This window comes from Cryptomeria japonica, chromosome 3 (assembly GCF_030272615.1).
Source record: "Cryptomeria japonica chromosome 3, Sugi_1.0, whole genome shotgun sequence".
Taxonomy (NCBI): Eukaryota; Viridiplantae; Streptophyta; class Pinopsida; order Cupressales; family Cupressaceae; genus Cryptomeria; species Cryptomeria japonica.
The window spans coordinates 340,422,521-340,442,043 of NC_081407.1; the positions used below are offsets into that span (position 1 = coordinate 340,422,521).

At 43.9% G+C, this 19,523-nt stretch overlaps 1 protein-coding gene across 3 annotated transcripts in view; it reads left to right on the forward strand.

Annotated features, from left to right (window-relative positions):
* Positions 1–19,523, forward strand: part of LOC131029377 (probable CoA ligase CCL8) — a 285,390-nt gene that overhangs the window by 32,714 nt on the left and 233,153 nt on the right. For 2 of the 3 annotated variants that reach the window (XM_057959841.2, XM_057959840.2), the window contains exons 2-3: positions 2,234–2,454; positions 2,827–3,039. In XM_057959841.2, the coding sequence (XP_057815824.1) occupies positions 2,254–2,454; positions 2,827–3,039 (414 nt within the window). In that variant the 5' untranslated portion in view covers positions 2,234–2,253. The remainder of the gene's footprint in view (positions 1–2,233; positions 2,455–2,826; positions 3,040–19,523) is intronic. The other variant, XM_057959842.2, reaches the window with a different exon arrangement.

The window sequence follows — 19,523 nt, forward strand, 5'->3', positions numbered from 1 at the left end:
TGAACCATGAAACTGAACCAGTAGGATGATGATTGGAGCTAGCTCAGAGACTTACTAAAAATAGACTTGCTTTCCAAGAAGTTTGGAGAACACTCCAACAGTTAGAAAACACTTATGGAAGTGTCATTGTGATCCATACTACCAACTGGGTTCATTGCCATAAATAGAAATCTTGAAATATCGAATTTGCACCTTCCAAGAAGTTTGGAGTTCCCCCCAACTCATCTAGAAGCTAATGGGAAAACTTGGAAGCTAGGCAAAATCTCATGAAACAATATTGCTAAAAATGGGGACATTACAATTCTTTTCAGGTCTTTTTGTATTATGTGTTTGCTTCCAATTGCAAGCTATACCCCTGTGGTTTGAATACACAGTTGATTGCTTCTTGATGTAGTGAAGGTCTTATAGGGGCAGTGACATGTCATTTGACCTAGGGAGAATTCTTGTGGCTTTAAACTTAACTTTGATTAATCTCTAGTCAGTTGTGCTGTGATCCAATAGGCGGATGGGCACTTATAGGTCCACCTAGTCAGTGGCACATTCAATTATTGATGTCACTATATGGCTTGCCTACCAGACGAGAAGATAAGTCTGTTCTTTCAGAAATTGGATAAATAAAGTAATAGTGATATATGGTGTGATAATTATTGTTGAAGGTGTTATCAAACCTTTTGAGGTCTTGTTTGTATTTTGTGTCCATTTTTAGTCTCAAGCTATATGTTTTAGTATGCAGTTGATACCATCTTTATGCAGTGAAGGTCTACTTGGGGCCATAACATGTGATCTGTCTGAGGAAAGATCCGAGGGATTTTAATTTTAACTGTGTATAATCTGTAGTGAACTGCTCTGTTGTGTAGTGGTAAATTGGGCACTTATCACAATGGTGAACCTGGTCCAATAGTTCTAACTATTGAATTTGTCCTTGTATTAAGGTAACTTGGTGTATTTGGCAGATGGGTTGTTTTTACTTAATCCTTGACAGGAAGGCTGCATGTCAGGTGGCTGGCTTCTCAGTTATACATAATAGCTGAATATGACAAGGATTGTGAAGTGCAATGGGAGGGTAACCTACTCCAAGATATATTATACTTACTTGAACTGTTAGAAAATTCTCATGTATTATGGAAAACAATATATGATCCAGCAGAAAAAGGCGCAGCTGGAACATTATACTTATTATTAGTTTATATGAGTAAACCATAAAGAAAAATAATAAATTTTTCAAACAAAAAGAATGAATGTTTAGAGAAAAATGCAAAACCAACTGCCAGCATGTATTATCTATCAATACTCTTGGAAAACATAGCCAATTTTAGGAATCTGTATGTGCATATCAAGTTCAGAAAGGCCAAGAAAAAACATTGAACATAAGGAAATAGCATTTCAAAATTTACGAAACAGAAGGAATAGAGTTTTAAAATTTGCAAAACAGAAGGAATAGAGTTTTAAAATTTGCAAAACAGAAAGAATAGTATTTTAAAATTTACAAAAGAGAAGAAGATATACAGGAGGAAAACACAACCATTTAGCACCATGCCTGACTTATCCCTACTTTTGATACTTGATTTATCTCCAACCTGACTCAGCATTGTCTCTTCTAATTTGACTCAGTCTTGTATGGTTAAAATTGACCATGATCTGGGTGATTGTCATTGGACATCATTTTGTCTCTGTATAATGTTGGATGTTAAAGATTGACCGCTGACTTTCCAGCTGTGAATTGGATAGAACCTCTATTTTTTATTGGAATGAAAACTGAATATCAGCTCTGATATTTCACAATGGTTTCTGTTTTCCAATATGTGCACGTTTTCTAGAACTTTCCTTCACACAAGAATTCATTGGGTAACTATGTTGTTTTAAGATCCAAATATGCTGTAATCTGTTTCTAGAGCCAAACATGTGACGCTTCAACTTCTTTTCCTCATTTTTAGAGTCAAACATGGAATGCAACTATATGACTTAAAAATATGCCATATGAACAATTGGTGGCAGCCTCTCACTATTATGAACTTATTCTGGTTATTGCTGAATTTAAGATATGCCTATGCTATCCGGATGATTAATGAGCATAATTTAAATAAGAAGCAAAAATTGTTTTCTTCAAGGTAATACTGCTTCGGTGAAACATAATATCCTTTTTGTTTCTTAATTTTCATCACTAGTTTTGCAGAAAAAAAGGCTTTAAGATTTAACTGATACATTTACAACTTTGCTGACTCTGAATTTTCAGATTCTCAACTTGTAAAATTCATGGAGGTGATCAGAACAGCAGCTAAGGTGGGGTTAGAAGCACAAAGAAAACTGGCAGTAACATCTGGTCAAAAGAGTTGCAGCTACAGCCAACTACTCACCTCTGCTTGTCAGATATCAAGCATATTGAAAACGGGAAATTTTCAATCAGCTACTGTTGGAAATTTTCAATCAGCTACTGTTGGACAACCCACTGAATTGGTAGTGCATCACTTTTCAAAAGCCTAAGTATGGCTTGTTATATTAGAACACTGTAACACTGCAAGAAAAGCGGTGCTTAAATCAACATAATCCTGAATGTTCTGGATGGATTCATAATCAAATTAAAACTTGTTATTCATCCATGTAATCTGGAAAGTAGAAAACAATCTTATCCATTAGGGAAAACATGTTTCTTTGTCTAGTGTATACTCTTTAGAGGGCGTTTTTATGAAATTCATATGTAGGTAAATATTGAAAAGGATTAATTTGTGGATCCCCAAATTCTTTTAGATGAATCACATGGATGTCCAATGTTTCTTGTTTTAAAAAGTTTCTAACCATCTACATTAAAAATGATTGGTTTTATTTCAGGGTTACTTGGAAAAGCCAAAGGAAGGACTTTCTGAATTACAAAATGCATTTAATGGAACAACTGATCTGGAGGGGGCTCGTATTGGGATCATAGCAAAGCCATCTGCAGAGTTTGTAGCTGGCATGTGGGCCACCTGGATAAGTGGTGCCGTCACAGTCCCATTGGCCCTCAGCTACCCACAAGCAGAGCTTCTCCATGTCATTAATGATGCGGTCTGTGTTGTCTTGTTCATTGTATTTGTTATTTTGTTACTTCATAATTCATATCATAAAAACTCCATGATAATGGGAGCAAAACATATCAATAATGTGTTAATTATTGCATATTTACTCCAAATTGCATTACATCTAGTAGATTTTTTTGTCACTTCGTGCTCAAACGTCTAAGTGAATAATTGAAGCTGATCCTATTGTGTTTTGACAGTTTTATCTATCATCATGAACTTGATGAGTATAGTTTCTTAGTGGAATGGAAATTTCTTCTATGAAATGATCATGCTAATTATTCTTGGATGTTAGAATGCTTCATTTGGATTTTTTTTAATCTTCTGTAATAAACGTTTCTTCCTAGTTTGAGTGAAAAATGCTTGCTAAACATACAGCAAAAAAATATGCTATTTATGGTTTCTTTACACCAATGTGTATTTCTTTCAAAAAGATAGCTATGTTCCTGCTATTCAACAACATCATAAATGGTTTGAATTTATTAGATACACTTGGAGCTCACTAAGGTGGCTGTAATCATGTGACAGTTTGCCTCATTCCACCCACAACACAGAGATAGTTTCCACAACTTTAAGTAAAAGCCATATGGTCAAACAAACATGCCATGAGGATACACCCTCTAATTGTCAGTGCTATATTGTCATCATATGCTCTCACTTAATAGCACATTGCTCTTATATGGCTTCAGTACCTTTGTTACAACTCCATCACCTGTAGCTACTGGAGATAACACAAGGAATAAAAAGAAAATACATTTACTTGTTGATATCTTATTATGAATTTGATGATATTATATGGATGTAATACCACTCATACCTTAGTGTATGCAGTGACCAACTCCATTGTGCATTTGTTTTGATCTGGTGTTGCAGTAGGAGGGCATGATGAAATGTCTTAAACTTTACATTGGAGGAAATCAACAAGTATAGCTATACTACCCCTAGATCTCTAAATGGTCCATATTACCCTCATAGTACACACCAATAGGAAATGGTTCACTTTATCCTTTCAAATTTCAGTGCATTTTTATTTGAAATACATGACTTTTGGTGCTTTGTACCCCAAGGTTTAATGAAGGTTAAGAGTATATTTGCTTAATGAGTTTGTTCTTAGCCTCTCCCTCTTAATAGTTAACTAGATTTTGTCCATTTCTGAAACACTTTCTGACTTTTAACATATAACACCACAGATGGAATGATAAACTAATGGAGGGGTTATTGGCATGAAGGTGATGCCTAAATATATAGATTGTCGAGGGCCAAACGCTACAACATCATGGAAGATATCAAGATCTCACTTTCAAGCAACATGCATATATATTGGCTGTAAGAGATATCAATAACATTCAATAATGGTAATAGTAATTATAAAATGTCAATTTGATGAGAGGAGCAAGAAGAAATGGCGTGGAAGACGAACCATCATCCTCCATTGCTCTCCATCTTTCTTCTTTTTTCTATTCTTTGTACTTTTGGTGTTTACTTCCATTAGCATCTGTTTGTTTAGTTTGATCGTATTTAGTGTTCTTGTTGTGTGTTGTTTGGTTTCATCTAGTTTGTTTGGTTGGTTGTGTTGGGCTAAGTTGTCTGTCATTGCTGATTTCTATCAACATGCTTACTTAGAAATTGAGTGAGGCCTGAATGCCACTGGTGTGGTAGAAGAAGGTGCAGGTAAGATATGACCAAAGTAGAAGAAAGGACAGGTAAGATATGACCGAAGTGTTAGGTTGTATTGTTCATGGCAGAAAATCTATGGGAAGCAGAGATTTCAGGGGCTCAAAATCTTTTAAAAAATCCCTTGTCAACAATGAAAGGGTTGTGACTGTTGAAGGAGCTCAGTTTGAGAGTGAAGGTAGAAATGGAGGGATTTTACAAGGGTTGGATGTAGTTAACAAGAAGGTGAGTCTTTCTTGATAAATCTATAGGAAGCAGAGATTTCAGGGGCTCAAAGTCTTTTAAACAATCCCTTGTAATTTATAAACAATGAAAGGCTTGTGATTGTTGAAGGAACTCAGTTTGAGAGTGAAGATAGAAATGGAGGGAATTTCCAAGGTTTGGGTGTAGTTAACAAGAAAGGTGAGTCTTCCTTGACTCCAAATGATGCAATGTATTTAGTGTTAAAGAGTGAAGAATAGAGGCTCATGAATGTTGGTATTGTTTTTGTTTGCCTTACTTTTGACACTCTCCCTTCTAGAATTTTTAGATGTCTAGAGTGGCTTTGTGTGGTGTAAGAAACATGATTTGTATGTCTTCTTCTGTCTTGTAATGCAAATTGGCTTTTTTTGGTGTCTTTCAAAATTAGTAATGTGCAGAGAAGAGTAATCTTGAAAAAAACCTGGAAAGCTGGCCATTTTATGTTTAGGGCTTGTCCTTAGGATCTTATGGTTAATTTTGGGAAGTGGTATTGCATTTTGCTCCTAGATGGGTTGAAATTTGTGATGTTCCACCTCACATTTGGTTCTTGCTTTCTAATGGTTTGAACTCCTTGGGGGAAGGAAAAAAATGAGGAAAGGATAGAATAGAATAGAAGAATTGTAATGTGTGTTAGGCCATATAGCCAAAAAAATGAGATCCTCACTGTCACACATGAATGCTTGAATTTTTATTTCCTTTAAACCTGCTTTTTATTTTCCTGAATTCTTCTCCTTTGTGACTCCTGATGTTATTATTTATTGTGAAATAAATGGCCTTGGGGGTTTAAACTCTTGCTTCCTCTACATGACAGATGGGCATGTTAGGAAAGATTGCCCCTTAGTGAAGTGAAATTCAAATGATAAGGTTTCTAAGGAAGTTGAAATGTCTAACTCTAAAGATAAGAGTATGGAGATTAAATGTTAAAATAGATGAGATAAATGCTGATCTCTAGGGTGAGGAAAATGGTGATTTGAATACTAATATGGATCAAGTTGAGTATGTGGTTATTCTGGCCATCAATAACGATTTAGTAGGCAATTCTCCTTTGATTTAGATGCCCTCCAAAGGAATTTTCATTGGCTCACAAGGTGGAACACCTAAAATTGTAGGAGAAAGTAATATAATAAATGTTGATGCTCCTTTGAGGAGTAGGCGCAGGATAGTAACTTACAATCCCTTAGTCCTTCCTTTGTTAATCGAAATATAGAAGTGATTAGGGGGGATATGCCTGTTGTGCCTAGTGGAGGTAGAGACTCTTTCTAAAGTTCTTATTCAAAAAGACAAAATGTGTTAGGTGACTCTGTTGGGAGGACTCCCATGGCGAGTGGCATTGATTTTGTGTCTGGATTAAATGGAAAACATAAGAATAATAGTCTAGGAGGAGACTTGTCTTGGGTGAATGTTGGAAGTAAGAGTAGAAACCCACTCCCAAACTACATCGAAAAAGTTTTGTATGCGGGGAGGGAACAACCCTTCACTTAAGTAATTGTTCTCTTATTTTCATGAAGATTTTAAATTGGAATGTTAGAGGATTAGAAGCCCAAGATAGAAAGTTTTTGTTAGTTATTTTTGCAAATCTAGATAGGCCCTAGACTTGGGACTGTTACAAGAAATCAAATCTGTAAGGTTTAGTCTATATTGTGCTTTTAAGATTATTTGGCTTGGAGCTATCTGGTTCGCCAAAAAAGATTGTAAAGTGAAAGGTGGTGCTGCTATTCTACTAAACCTTCAATGGTATAATTTTGTTGTGGACTTTTGCTACTCTCCCTCTAATAGAATTGTTTGACTTGCTCATGCAATTAATGATAAAATTTTGGGTGTATGTTTAAGATATGCTGCTAATAATTATAGAGAGGATTAATCTATGGAAATGGATGGAAAATTATTCATCTAACATTCCATGGCTGTTTGAGATTTCAACATGGTAGAAAGTAAAAAAGACAAGTTAGGGGTATGCAAAATTTATTGAAAATGTATTGAGATCTTTGTCTGGTCCAAAAAAGGAAGAAGCATGTATTGAAATTTATTCATCTAACATTCCATGGCTGTACTAAGATGGTTAACCATAAAAACAATGACCAAGAAGAGAATATAAACGATACAAACCATCAGTGTCAAACAAAGACATCTCGACATGCAGCAATTAAATACAATGATCAGCAATTAGAAAAAGAGAATGAACGATCATGGTTATTTGACGTAAGGCCTTGTCTACAAAACAATTGACATGGATGGCAAGCATGAACGCAGAAGCACAAAGTGATAATGACTTTTTTAAGTAGCAAAGGTCGTGATCGAATGAAGGAAGCAAGGAACTATCAAACAAAGAACATTCCCACCATTATCACCGTCCCAAGGAAGAGACAAATCGTGAGTCTTCAACTGCCACTTATCATTGAGAATAATAAATCATTAACCTTCCACCACTCAAGATCATCTTATCCTTATTTGGTTAAATTAAGGAATAGAGTATAAAATGTGTGGTTACGGTATAAACAAACTAGTCAAAGGAAAAGCCACGATTAGACAAATTAATAAAGAACCATGATTATACTCATACAAAGGGATGCGATTAGAAAATGAAAGGTGTGATTTAATATTAAACCAATATTTCATGAGGAGATAAGATGTAAGGGAAGGCATGACTGTTCCAAACCAAGGGTTACAGCTGATCAGCATTACAAGATATTTAAGGGGAATCATGTTATCGGGAAAAAGTGTATAGTTAGTAATGTTAATTATCAAAAGTTAGTTAGCCGACGGGTAGGTAGTTGGAGTCGCGACGGTTGGGTCGCACCCCTTCGGCAGTCATATATTGTATCACCTTCGGGTGTTGAGACATGTATTGTTAAACAACGGATATAATATGAACATCCTTTGACATTAATGGAAAGCTTATTCTGGTACTTCTTTTATATTTGCATCGTACATTGCTGTTCAATTTCTGTATTCTTCCTGTTTACCCAGTGAGGTAAACATTTGGCGCCGTTGCCGACACGAACTCAGGACCGGAAGACACGGATGGCGCACAGAGACAATGGGCCTACCCGTTGGTGAGGTGAATCCTGAGGTCGACGATGCCCAAACAGAACTCTATATAGGAGAAGACACTGCGACGAGAGAATTTTCGATTCTACTCCAAGTAGCCATTCAGACCCACGTGCGACGAGAGGCGGCGGAGGCAGGAGTCCCACCAAGTGCCGTGTGGACAGCGTTGGAAGTGAGTCCGGAGGTAAATCGGTTGATGAACCATCTCCCTCGACTGCTAGCACAAGCATCGTTGGCACAACAAGCTCGCCTGGAGGAGATTGCCCGGGAGGACCGACGCCAAGAAATTTTGCAACAGTACGAGGAACGGGAAGCAGAACGAGATGGCGCGAGGGGCATTTGAACCGTGACCCATACGGGACGGAATAAAGAACACTTACTGTAATAATTATGTCATATTGTTGGCATAAACTTGTCTTCCACATTATGAATGAATAAAAGTGTTCTACTTTTTATGTCATCAAAGCGGTCTGGCAATTAATGCCCAATACACTGAATAAAGACAAAAATAAGCAACAATATATAGATGAACGTGCAGTAGCCCAACGTGCCTTGATCCTTGAACAGCAAGCGGAAAGGCGACAGAGGTATAAGCGAAGAGAGGAGGAACGCTCCGAAGGGGACGGTGAGGCCAGAGGCCACCCACGGAGTCGGGAGGAGTTACTTGCGGAAACCCGCCGCAGGATAGAGTGTACCCAAACTCAGTTGAGGGAGTTGAGGGACTTGCCACACACACCAGAGGCTAGCAAAACTCCAAGGAGTGGGGAGGAGGTAGTAGAGGGAGAAGACACCGGGGCTGCCAGGAGTGTCGGAGGGACACCGGGGCACGGCGGTCAAGCACCCCTTATAGGATCTGACCCATCAGGAGTAGGACAACAGCCACCACCAGTGGTAAAAAGGCAAGGTATGGCACAAAAACAAAAACTTCCAAAGTTCCATGGGGATGGGAAAGAAGACCCTGTCCGCCACTGTCGCACGTGTGAAACAATTTGGGGAGCGAATGGTGTTACCGACGAGGACGATTGGGTAACACAGTTTCCCGCAACACTGAGGGGCGTAGCCATCGACTGGTTTTCGGATGCGGACAAGGCCAAAATTGGCACATGGGCAGACCTAAAGAAGGAATTTCAAGCAGAGTTTCGTCTCCTAAGAGACGATAATGAGATCGTAGCCGAAATCTACAGCACGAAACAGAGGAAGGACGAGACTGTCCGAACCTACAGCCGGCGGCTCAAAGAGCTGCTAGGAAAGATGGAGAACCAGCCGGCAGACGGATTGAAAAAACGGTGGTTCGTGGAAGGCCTAAAGAAATCCCTTAGACGAAAAATGAAGATAGTACCCCCTTCTTCATATTCGGACGCCTATAACAGGGCAATGGATTTAGAGAGTGAACAGAAGACGTCCAAGAAGAAGAAAAATAAATCCTCGACGGACGATGATTCCTCCTCGGACAAAAGTGATAGTAGTGATGACGACTCTAATCGGAAGGTACGGGCTCTCCAAAAAGATATGGAGCGAATGATGAGAGAGATAAAGGCAACGAAAGGAAGCACAAGCAAGGGCGACGAAGGGGAGTTATGGTGCACGGACTGCCGTACCGACGGACACACCAAGGGGTCTTGTCCGAAAAAAGCATTTTGTGATATTTGTCAGATTGCCGGACATCTTACCAAGGAGTGTCCGTACAATATGAGGACTCGTAGCCAACAGGTCCTCTTTGCAGAACCATCTGCGTCAGCTGGCACGTCCCAGCCTGCGAGCAACAACGCCTCGTCTGGCGGCTACCGAAACAACAGGCGAGGAAGAGGCAATAATAACAATACGAATAATAGAAGCCGAATCCAATACGACGCTAAAGGGCGGCCGATGATACAATGCCGAGCTTGCAATCACTGGGGGCATTTCGCTAGAGACTGTACGGTGGAGGAAGCACCACAAAAACTTTGCAAGTGGTGCGGTCCCGGGGACCATGATGATGGCAATTGTCCCAAATCTGGCGTGAACCTGTTGAATGTAGAAACGGAGGATGCACTCGCCATAACAAGGTCCAAGACGAAAGCAGCCACTTATCCAGACCCCCGTACGGAAAAACAAAAGGCACTGGAGGCACGAGCGGAATTGGAGAGGGAGATGTTGAGGAGCAAGGGTGCACAAAAGATGGCGGGTACTTCTCGCTCTGAAGGAGAAACAAACATTATAAACCAACTGTTACAGGTTGAGATACCTGTCAAAATGAAGGACCTCCTGGAAAGTATGCCGCACTTGCGAGCCACGTTGTTGCAATCCGCAATAGTAACCCCAGTAGGCCAACCAATACATGGCAAGGACAACCTTGGCGAGACAGCAGCAGACCCATTAACCCTGACGATCAACAATGGTAGACACCCAGCAGTGGTGGAAATGGGTATATTGGGCACCATCCTGACCGACACAATTGTCGACGGCGGGTCGGGAGTAAATGTCTTGCCAGAGGAAACATGGAAAAAATTGGGTAAACCTACTCTCTGGCCGTCCACCTTTACTTTATTGGGAGCAGACCAACACGGCATCAAGCCGCTGGGCACACTCATGGCGCAACAGGTGACGATCGGAACACAGCCATTCGTCCTGAATTTTGTGGTCATCCCATTGAAGAAGAAAGGGTACGACGCCATCCTCGGTAGAGGCTGGTTGGTGGCGGCCAAAGCAAATCACAATTGGAAGAAAAACACCTTGTCCATGGAAAAGGCTGGCCGAAGGTATACCATTGACCTCAAAACTCAACAGGTCAGTGAAGAGTTGGCGTCGGAGTCAGAGTCCGACAGAGACGATACCGACGAAGGGAAGGAGGGCAGGGAACCAAATGATGAAGGCATCTTAGGAATTCAAGCCTGTTCTGAGGATGAGACGGATTCTTTGAGAGGGCTCTTCCATTGGCAAATGGAAGACTATGAATTATTGTACGGGTGCAATATGTTGGGGATCGAAGGACCTGACATGAACGAGTTTCCGCCAGAGTACGGACAATACAAGGAAGGGGATGTCCCTGTGGATGACGCACCAGCGCACAAGTTTGACAAAAGTAAGCCCATAAGGTATGAAGAATCCGCACTTCAAGTTACAAACCTTGGAGAACCTTCAGAACAGAAAAATATTCTAGTCGGCGACGACTGGAATCCCGTCTTAAAGACGGCGGCGTTCAAAATTTTTACAGAATACAAAGACGTGTTCGCTTGGACATATAAGGACCTCAAGGGGGTACCACAAGAACTCTGTGTACATCGGATCCCTTTGGTTCCCGGGGCCGTGCCCGTACGGAAGAGGCCATACAGAATGAACAAAAATTATGCGGCCAGGGTAAATAATGAAATTGACCGCATGCTGGAAGCAGGGATTATCTTCAAGGTCCAGACGAGTGAATGGGTATCACCCATTGTAATATCTTTGAAAAAGGAGGCCGATCAGATAAGAATCTGTGTAGACTTCAGGTGTTTGAATGCTGTCACAATTAAAGACCCATTTCCCATACCATTCACAGACACCATCCTCGAGGAAGTCGCGGGTCACGAAATTTATTCATTTATGGATGGATTCTCCGGATATAATCAAATTTCCATTGCAGAGGAGGACAAATTGAAGACCACCTTTATCGTAGAAGATGGCGTCTATGCATACAACCGGATGCCATTCGGGTTGTGCAACGCGCCAGCTACCTTTCAACGGATAATCCTCCATATCTTCGATAAAATGTCCGTGGGAAACTTCAAAGCATTCTTGGATGATTGGTCCATTTACAGCACGGAGGAGGCACATCTGGCCGCACTTGGCGAATGCATGGAGAGATGCCGACGAGCCCGCCTCGCCCTAAATCCCAAGAAATGCAGATTCATGGTGCCTCAGGGCAAGTTACTAGGGCACATCGTCTGCAAGGCTGGACTGAAGACGGACCCTGACAAAATACGAGTCATCGTGGAGATGGAGGCGCCCGACGATGTTACCGGCGTCAAGTCATTTCTTGGACACATCGGGTATTATAGGCGGTTTATTAAGAACTTTGCCCAAGTATCATACCCACTTGATAAGCTGACACGAAGGGGGGAGCCCTACGTCTGGGGGACGGCCCAAGAAGAGGCTTTTCAAGAGTTAAAATCACGATTGGTGGGTGCGCCAATCTTGACATACCCAGATTGGGACAAAGAGTTCCATGTACATGTCGACGCATCCAACTTCGCCATAGGGGCCACCCTAGCACAGGTCGGCAGCCACGGGCTGGACCACCCAGTATATTTTGCAAGTCGACTCTTGTCAAACGCGGAGAGGAACTACAGCACGACGGAGAGAGAAGCCCTCGGCATGGTATACTCCGTCCAAAAATTCAGACATTATTTACTGGCGACACCATTCACATTTTATGTGGATCACCAGGCGTTGATGTATTTGGTGAACAAGCCAATCATCCAGGGGCGGATTAGTCGATGGCTGTTGCTGTTACAAGAATTTACGTTCAACATCATTGTCAGACCTGGCAGGAGCCACGTCATAGCCGACCAGCTATCACGGATCAAGTCGGGAGAGCCGGCCGAAGGCATTAGCGAGGATTTTCCGGACACCCATCTTTTCCGCATTGCCATCCTTCCTCATTGGTACACCAGTGTGGGTGAATATCTGTCAACATCAAAATTTCCGAAGGAAATGCCACCAGGCGAAAGACGGAAACTTGCATTAAGAAGCCGAACATTCCAACTTATAAATGGTCTTCTCTACAAAATGGGACCTGATCAGATCCTACGACGATGTGTCTTGGAAGAGGAAATCCCAGGAGTATTGAGAGAAGCCCATGAAGGGGCTGCTGGAGGGCACATGGGACCGGATACGACAGCAAGGAAGGTCCTACTAGCTGGCTTGTGGTGGCCGACACTGCATAATGACGCCAGAGAATGGGTGACAAGTTGTGATACATGTCAGCGTGCTGGGCGACCATTAAAAAGAGATTTCATGCCACTTAACCCGGCGCATGCTCAAGAATTGTTCGAAAGATGGGGGTTAGACTTCGTTGGTCCATTAAAACCGAGTCGCGCCCGACGATGTAGATACATTGTCGTGGCGACAGAATATTTGACCAAATGGGTGGAAGCCAGGGCGTTGGCAGACAACTCCGCTGTCAGCACGGCGAAATTCATTTATGAACAGATTATCACCCGGTACGGAATACCGATTCAACTGACAAGTGATAGAGGAGGGCACTTTGTAAATCATATTGTTCGACTACTGACAACCGAGTTCAAAATTTTTCATTCTCTATCGAGTCCGTACTATCCCAGGGCAAACGGTCAGGCCGAGGCAACCAACAAAATCATCGTGTCGGTAATTTATAAGTCCTGTGGGGTGGAAAAGGAAGACTGGGAAGAGCGTCTGCCTTCGGTACTTTGGGCGTACCGCACAACTTACAAAGTAACCACCGGGCAGACACCTTTCCAATTGATGTATGGCCAGGAGGCTGTGGTACCGATCGAATTCATGGTGCCAAGTCTCAGAATCGCCATTGACAACAAACTGGGTGACATGGAAAGCCTTCGAGAGAGACTATACGCCTTAAATAAGTTGGATGAAAGACGGACGATGGCACAGTGGGTGACAGACGTGGCCCAACAACGCAGGAAATACTGGCATGACCAACACATTCGGCGGGCGAGGTTCACACCGGGCCAATTAGTCCTAAAGTATAACGGAAGGAACGAGATTAAGCCCGGCAAGTTCAAAGTGAAGTGGCTAGGCCCTTACAGGATCCAAGAGGTCGCCGCCAACGGATCCGTCAAACTCTCGACCCTCGATGGACAGGTAATCCCAGAGGGCGTCAATGGGTCGAAACTGAAAGTGTATCACCAGAGGGTGGAAGCGCACAGGAGTAGCCCGACAGGAGGTGCACAGTCGCAGTCAGCCAATAAATGAAAAAAAAAAAAAAAAAAAAGAAGGGAAAAAAAAAAAAAATAATTAGAAAATTCAAAAAAAAAAAAAATTGAAAAAATATATAAAGGAAAAAATTGAAAAACATTGAAAAAAAAAAAATGAAAAAAAAGTTAGAAAAAAGGGCGAAAAAGACCACCGCACGGTGGCCACGTAGTGGCACCACCGTGCGGTGGCCACGTGGGGGGACCACCCACGGTGGACACCACCGTGCGGTGGCACCACCGTAGGTGGACACCCACGGTGGACACCACCGTGCGGTGGCACCACCCACGGTGAACACCACCGTGCGGTGGCACCACCCACGGTGAACACCACCGTGCGGTGGCACCACCGACGGTGGGACCACCGTAGGTGGAAGCCACCGTGCGGTGGCACCACCGACGGCGGGACCACCGTAGGTGGAAGCCACCGTGCGGTGGCACCACCGACGGTGGACACCACCGTAGGTGGAAGCCACCGTGCGGTGGTAGTCCGGAGATTTATAAAAGCCGCACAAGCAAAACGGAGACAAAACGCGAAGCAAAGGCACCGGATGAAGACAAAGCCACCGCACGAGACAAAGGCACCGCACAGGGTTAACGCCGCACAGCCACGCCTACCGAACGAAGGGAGATAAAACGCTGAAGGGAGGGAAACAAACGCCGCACAGCCACGCCTACCGAACGAAGGGAGATAAAACGCTGAAGGGAGGGAAACAAACGCCGCACAGCCACGCCTACCGAACAGCCACGCCGAACCGAAGGGGAATAAAACGAAGCTACCGAAGGGAGAAACAACGCCGCCTACCGAAGGGGTATCCCGTGGAGTATTTTGGCAAACGACCTTCGCATGTTACACCCCGCGAGCTGCTAGTATCAGTCGCTGAACCAGAATAAGCCCAAAGGGCTTGAACCGAACTTGGCAGCCGCAAGGATTTTTCAAAATTACCGTGCAGTGTAGTGCGGGAGGTGGACGAAGATTTGTTTGAGCATTTTATTAGCCGGAGGTAGTTGAGGATTACAGCCGTACGGCCTACCTGCCAGGAGGTAGTTAGGTGCCTTCCATCCGACAAGGGCAAATCAAGAAGCGGTTAGCAGGTCAATGGAGTCTGCGGGAAAAAGAAACTGGAAAAAACAATTGCAGGATAGCAGCCATAAGAAGCCGGATGCACGTATTCTCCCTTCAGGTGTTCGAATAGCAGGTGGCACAATGGAAGCCAGGCAGAAGAAAAAGACACCACAGCAGTCCACTGTACGAGGGAAGAACACCTCCACTTCACAGAATATCACTTTTGAGGGATTGAATGGGGTGGAATGTCGGAAATGGTGGCAAGACACGCCGGATGATAATTTGGTGAAAACAAGTCTCCGCCGAGCAGGGGTAGAATGGGCTATACGGATGCCTGTGTTCGCCATTCGCGAGTACGAGGGAGCATTGCGGTATATGGTTGATACCTTTGATAGCCGCTCACGGACGAGCACATTTGAGTATTTGGAGAAGGATATCACCATATCCTTCAAACCTGCAGATTTCACCAGAGTATTTGGCATCCCAGGCATACATGGCAAGAAAGTGGACTTGAAACCGAAGAAGATGACACGGGAAGAAAAAGAACATTGGATTAAGCGAGTGTCCCGAGACTTGACCCCCGCAGAGTTGGCGAGCATCGTAGACGCCACGAAGGGTCGTGGGATGCGCAGGTCCTTTGTCGCAGAGGGTCACTGGCGATGTATTATGGACGTCATCAAAAGCAGGTTGACAGGGTCGGGTAGGGCATCAGACATCGCTCTACCACAGATAGTATTGATGAACGGGTTGATGAACGGAGTCGTCTATGATTGGGCTACCTTGTTATCCGAGCGGATGTGCGCCTTCTTGATGATGGAGCAGCGCACCTTTTACATGCCCCACTATGCCATTGGACTGTTCTTGGAGGCTACGCGAGAAGCAGTGCCAGAGGCTGAGTTGGAGGTACGGCCACAGGGACCCTTGGCGGAGGGTGAGCCTCCTATCATGCATTGGCGACATCTGGATATTGGACACTCTTCCGCGAAGCGGAAACGGGTGTTAGAGACCACCGCAGCAGAACCAGATAGTGGGCGAGAAACTTCTAGCAGTGCAGAGGATTCCGAGGATTCAGAGGATGAGGACGACAGTAGTAGGGCCACAGACGAGGGGAGGATGGAGCCCGCCGGAGAGCGAGTGTTGTTTGCACCACTCACACTCCCACTTGGCACACTTGTGGGGCCGTCCGCGGGTAGTACTTCGATTCCGGCATTTGGACAGAGCCGCACGCCCGTTACACTCAGGCCCATGCAGCCGGCCGCAGCACCTTCCGTCATACCAGCCGCAGGACCGATTCCCGCGGAGGCATGTACTGACAGCACGGCGGGGTTGTGTGGACCACCGCAGGGAGGCCTGGCAGAGGAGATAGTTGAGACGGAGCCTCAGGTGCGACTGGATGTCGTAGGATCCGATGCAGTGGTGACGGTTGCGGCCTCCTTGTTGGAGGAGCCCATCACGGGACATGTCTCCACGGGGGCGAGAGGGTCGGAGGTGTTGAGTGCAGTTCCATCAGTGGCGGCTATGGGGAGTTGGCTGACCCGGAGATTCCAGATGACAGTGACGCCACCCGTAGGAGCAGCTGTACTCTCACCTCGGCGAGAGCCTCCCACTGAGGTGGTGGATCTGGAGGATTCCTCGGCGGAGACGCAGGCAGAGCGACAGGTCCCTGGAGAGGGTGTTCCTACCGGCTCAGAGCAGGCGACTGCTACACTTGAGGGGGCGGGAGACACACCATTGGGCCAGCAGGATGCAGTTGGTGTGGTTGAGGAGACTTTTGAGTTACCACGTGGGCCTCCTGTACCTACATCGGGGCTAGAGGGAGAGGACATTGAGGTTTATCTGGCAGATATGGTGACGAGGGGCCGGCGAGTGGTGGCCGCGGCCCAGACACGGTCTCTACAGCAGGTTGTGGAGGAATTAGAGCAGGTCCTCCAGTTTATGCGAGAGGGCTGTCCCGCAGCTTTTACCTCATGTTTTGAGGCACGAGGGTGGCCAGTTACCCAGACGGAGGCGATGTTGGAGGCTTGGCGGGTGCCTCAGCCGGTCGTGGAGAGTAGGGTGACGACTCTCGTCCGGGAGATTGAGCAGGTTTATAGGGAGGCCTACTATACCTTACGCCAGACACAGCATGAGTCCGCGGTTCGCGAGGCTGCTCGAGTGGAGTTGGAGCGGGACACGGCCAGGCAACAAGCCTCGTGGGCAGCCGAGAGATCAGAGTTGGTCGCACAGCTTGAGGCAGCCCGTGCAGAGAAGGTTGCGGTGGACGCCCGTCTTTCAGAGGAACAGGGTGCGCGGAGTCTCATCCAGCAGGAGTTAGATGTTGTTCAGGCTCAGTTGGTTCGCATGACGGAGTCCGCCGATACCAAGGAGAGGGAGCTACTGGAGGCGGCGCTTATGGTGAAGACTGCCTTAGAGAAGGTGTTGGTAGCAGAGCGAGATGTGGCAGCACGCACCCAGCAGGTCTATGAGCTCCGCGCCTGCCTGGCGGCCCAGCCACCCGCATCTCACCCTTCGACTTCAGGGACGCTTCCTCAGCCCCCTCCTTGACTTTCACTTGGTTGTATATTTATATTACATTGTCTCCATTTTGTTGTTAGTCGTCGGAGACGACTTTTTTTTTGGGGGGGATGATGTTATCGGGAAAAAGTGTATAGTTAGTAATGTTAATTATCAAAAGTTAGTTAGCCGACGGGTAGGTAGTTGGAGTCGCGACGGTTGGGTCGCACCCCTTCGGCAGTCATATATTGTATCACCTTCGGGTGTTGAGACATGTATTGTTAAACAACGGATATAATATGAACATCCTTTGACATTAATGGAAAGCTTATTCTGGTACTTCTTTTATATTTGCATCGTACATTGCTGTTCAATTTCTGTATTCTTCCTGTTTACCCAGTGAGGTAAACAAATCAAACACTCATTCTTAGCATTATTGAATTGGATACTTACTAACTCTAATCCATATATTGGATCAGCTCATTTTAGCGTCGGCCTATTTAGCTAAACTGATTGCAAGTTCATAACACCATATCCGAGACAACACCATTGATTGCAAGGAAAGATATTATATAGCAGACGCAGCATCAGATTATTGTTGCAAGGTTATACATCCATATTCGAAACAGCAATTATATCGCTATAGGCAATATTATTTATTAGACATTGCATGATTTAAGGGATCATATCAAAGAAAACAATCAATATTGCTACAAGCAATATTTTCTTACATATAATTGCATATATTCAAAGGAATACATTGGACATAGCAATATAACAAGATTGTCTTGCATGTTTACATTACCATATTTGATATAGCAGAGATCCTAGTGATCATTGCAATAAGTGCAAATACGTCATTTCGCTTAGCAAATATCTAGTTGTCCAATCAGAAATAGCAGTGATATTGATAAGAACAATTATCCTAATATATATATTGTTCTTGAATTAACATATTACTATTTTATCAATTGCATTATTGGATAATTCCATGTGGTATCATATATCATTAATCATAATTAATAGTAATTATAGAGGCTTGAAGGAAAAAACACTCTTGCAATTGATTCTTATAGTTGATAGTCCCTATTTTCAATAAGTCTTAAGATAAGGGGACATTACAAGTGGTATTAGAGCATTATATTTTGTGGTTATATCGCATTGTTCTTAAAATGGGACATTACAATGGTATCAGAGAACTTGCCAGCTTGTGGGTGTTGGTATAATGTTGTCACTGATGTCAACAAAGTTAGGTTGCAGGTTGTAGAAGAGTTGAAGTGCAAAAAAGAATGGATTGAAGATGTGCAAATGCATTGGATATATGTGTCTCAAATCAGGTATTAGTGATCTACATTGATCTCATATTGTGTTGGATCCATCGCTCTTGGTCTATGCTTGTTACAAAATGAAAAATGGTGAAAATCTATATGTTTGACAGTTTTCGGCAAGACCCCCTTTCTGTCCCAGTGATATATCACATTTCGGGGTGATTTCTATCGCCATGATAGTTTTCGGGCTTCACAGACCTTTGGGTGTTACATCGATAAAAACCTCTTTTTGGTGTGACGAAGGTTATGTTTGGGCGACAAGGTTTATCTTCGGTGTGACAAGTGTTGCGTTTGGCCGACATAGCTTCTTGTCGGTGTGACTTGGCTTCTGGGCATGACTGTTTTCAGGCTGTGCAGACCTAAAGGGTTTTACTGACATCCCCATTTCGGTGTGAGTGTTATTTGGTCTTGGTGACATCCCTTTGTGTGGTGAGCGATGTTGAGTGGTTGGGACCACCTCGTTCTGGTGTTCGTCGGCTCCACGTGGTAGTCATTGATTGATCCATCCTTGCCACGGTTCGTTTGTTTGGGGCCTAGCCAAGTTTCTTATTGGTCTATTGCGTCCGACTGAAAAAGTGGAAGTGTATTGCTCTTGTTTTTAAGTTCGTATTTCTCTCGATCCTCCGATCTCCGATGTGGACCCTGCCAAGTATATCATGTCTTATGTCGTGTGATCGTGTCTGACTGGAAAAATTGA